This window comes from Montipora foliosa, chromosome 3 (assembly GCF_036669935.1).
Source record: "Montipora foliosa isolate CH-2021 chromosome 3, ASM3666993v2, whole genome shotgun sequence".
NCBI classification, from domain to species: Eukaryota; Metazoa; Cnidaria; class Anthozoa; order Scleractinia; family Acroporidae; genus Montipora; species Montipora foliosa.
The window spans coordinates 45,670,888-45,673,387 of NC_090871.1; the positions used below are offsets into that span (position 1 = coordinate 45,670,888).

The 2,500-nt window shown below is 39.8% G+C and overlaps 2 protein-coding genes and 1 pseudogene across 1 annotated transcript in view; 2 read left to right on the top strand and 1 right to left on the bottom strand.

Annotated features, from left to right (window-relative positions):
* Nucleotides 1-2,500, bottom strand: part of LOC137997499 (neuropeptide FF receptor 1-like) — a 259,845-nt gene that overhangs the window by 32,895 nt on the left and 224,450 nt on the right.
* The window catches only part of LOC137997504 (dynein light chain Tctex-type 5-B-like), a 192,007-nt pseudogene that overhangs the window by 536 nt on the left and 188,971 nt on the right, over nt 1-2,500 (top strand).
* The window catches only part of LOC137997506 (dynein light chain Tctex-type 5-B-like), a 7,627-nt gene continuing 6,074 nt past the window's right edge, over nt 948-2,500 (top strand). The window contains exons 1-2 of the mRNA XM_068843551.1: nt 948-1,177; nt 2,107-2,469. Of these exons, the coding sequence (XP_068699652.1) occupies nt 2,119-2,469 (351 nt within the window). The 5' untranslated portion in view covers nt 948-1,177; nt 2,107-2,118. The remainder of the gene's footprint in view (nt 1,178-2,106; nt 2,470-2,500) is intronic.

Below are 2,500 nucleotides of genomic sequence, written 5' to 3' on the forward strand. Positions count from 1 at the left end.
ATTGGTGACTGCTTTCGGTTCGCTGAAATGGCAAATTTTGACGATCTTAAAGAAAAGTGCTAGGCTCCAGAATACCAGGAAGACCTTCAATCGACAAAAAAATGCAGTTTTGATGCCCAAGTTAAAACCCGCCAACGTCTGACTGAGCTGACATTCAAGTTCGCTTCAAACTTGAATGCAAATATCCTTTTGAAAGTTGTCACAACTGGCGCGGATACGATATCGATGTTGGTGGTGCTGTACCATGCAACTGTACCTGCCGATCAGTGCGACATGGTCACGTGTTGGAACTGGTCTGCAGGCTCAAAAATGTTATTCGATTCAACTGTTGATGTTGAGTGAAAGGATAGACCGCTTACTCCCAGCTTCTGAGGAAAAGGGGAAAATTAGTTTTCGGTGATATCAGTTGCATACAGAGCATTGGATACTTTCTATAATTCTCTCCACCTACTGCACCCGCTGGTGAAAATGGAAAAACATTTTCTCCTCCGCTGCTCATTACAAGTATAGTAAGAAGTAAGCAAAAATCTGAAAAATCTCTTGTACGATCATAAAAAACTTATTCAGTGCTCTGCCACTCTCCCATATTTTAGTTATTGCAAGTAGTAATGATAAATAATGGTAATTGAACTGAGTGGAGTGCAATTTGGTCTGAAATCATACGGGTGCCTGATTTCAAAATGGAACGAGCCCGCAGCACGAGTTCGATTTGAAATCACAAGTATGATTTCAGACGAAAATTGCACGACACGAAGTTCAATGAACATTTTATTACATCCATTTAGAAATCACACAATAATTATTTAATCGCTAAAATACAGGATGTTAGTCAGTACCAATATTATATTGATCTAGTTGGGAACAAAAGTTGAAAAATTCGTCACTCAATGGCAGTTTCTTTCATTTTCCTGCAGTTTGATTGATTACCTTGAACAAGCCTTGAAATCTGATTGACTGTTTTGTTTTAGTGTTCCTTTCTCATTGGCTGGGGAAATGGTGCGATTTAGAGCAAAAAATAGTGCTATTTGGGAATAAATCGCACTGCTGAGAGCCAGTCAGATTGCAAGGATTACCAGTGATTTCTAAATGGATGTAATATATCAAAAAAGAGTGCGAGTGCTTCATCGGGGTATCCAGACACCAAGAAACAGATGAAAGGCTAGCCACCCCACTTTTGGTTCGTTTTTTTAAAGTCAACTACATTTTTTGATTTATAAATAAATGAAATTTACAATTTTGTTTGCAATCTTACAATTTGCAACGTTTATTATTTCAAATCCGGACAGCCTCTCCCTTCGCATAGGATGTGTTAAGGTACCACCCAAGTATCTGATTTCCTCCTTTAGAGGTTGCATCTGAATATTTGTATAGGCTACATTAACCAGCCTGGCGAAAAGAGCAGTTTCGATTCATCGAAAGAGCATAGGCCTTTATCGATTGTCACTGTGCTAGCATAAGTTATGGAATAATTTGGAAAAAATGAGCGTAGTTTTTGTACTTTTTATAAAAGTAGCACTGCTAGCATAATCGGCATATTTTTATATTTTCTTTTAAAAAGGTAACATTACCAGAGTCATGACTTGGACAGTTGGTCTCTAAGATCGATTACATGTATTTTCAAGGTATTTCCATGGTTCCGTCGATTTTCGTTTGTCATGGAGTGTTTGTTAGGGAAGGGGGAACCGGGGAAGAGTGCGTCGTTTGTCGCCGCTACAGGACTGGGCGCACCGGAAGTAAGGATTGCATCGGTCCCAGTTCCCCTTTCACAGGCAACAAAAACGATAGGCCAGACAAGCTCAAATTGCTAGTTGTTCAAAAGATGGATAACGCTATCCACCAGATAAATCAATATCCATTGGATAGTGCAACTGGTTTAGCTATTACTTATCCACTGGATAGTGATTTATCCGGCGGATAACGCTATCCATCGTTTGAACAACTGGTGCCAGAATTTGAAGCAAACTATCACCAATTCTAGTCTGGAACGATGTAGAGTAGTTATTTGTGTTTTATCACAGCAAGGGTGCAACTTTCATGTTTATTGAAAAGTGGCATAATTTTAAAAAATGAGCTTTATAATTTGGAAAATTGGTTTTTATTTTCCAGACATAAACCAGCATGTCATTTTCAGCGAAAAAAGAGGATGAGAACAAAGGGGAACGAGAAAATAAGAATGTTGATACTCAACAAGAAGCAACAGATCATCCTGCTCCTTCTATTTATGCAGTGGCAGCGGCTCATTCGCTATCAAAAGACATCAAACAGAAATCAATGTATTTGATGAAAATCAAAAGAAGGCACGGAGACTGGGGACAGTTTGACTTGGCACATGCGTGGTCTCCAGAGGACTTCCTGAGTGACATGGGGAGTAGTCGGCACGACAGTGGAGTGGTCCGAGACAGCTCCTTGACTGATGACAGTTTAAACATGGCGCGGTTGTTCTGTATGGAGCCCGTGAGGATGTTTCAGGTGTGTAGTATATGCACCTGAGATTTTTACG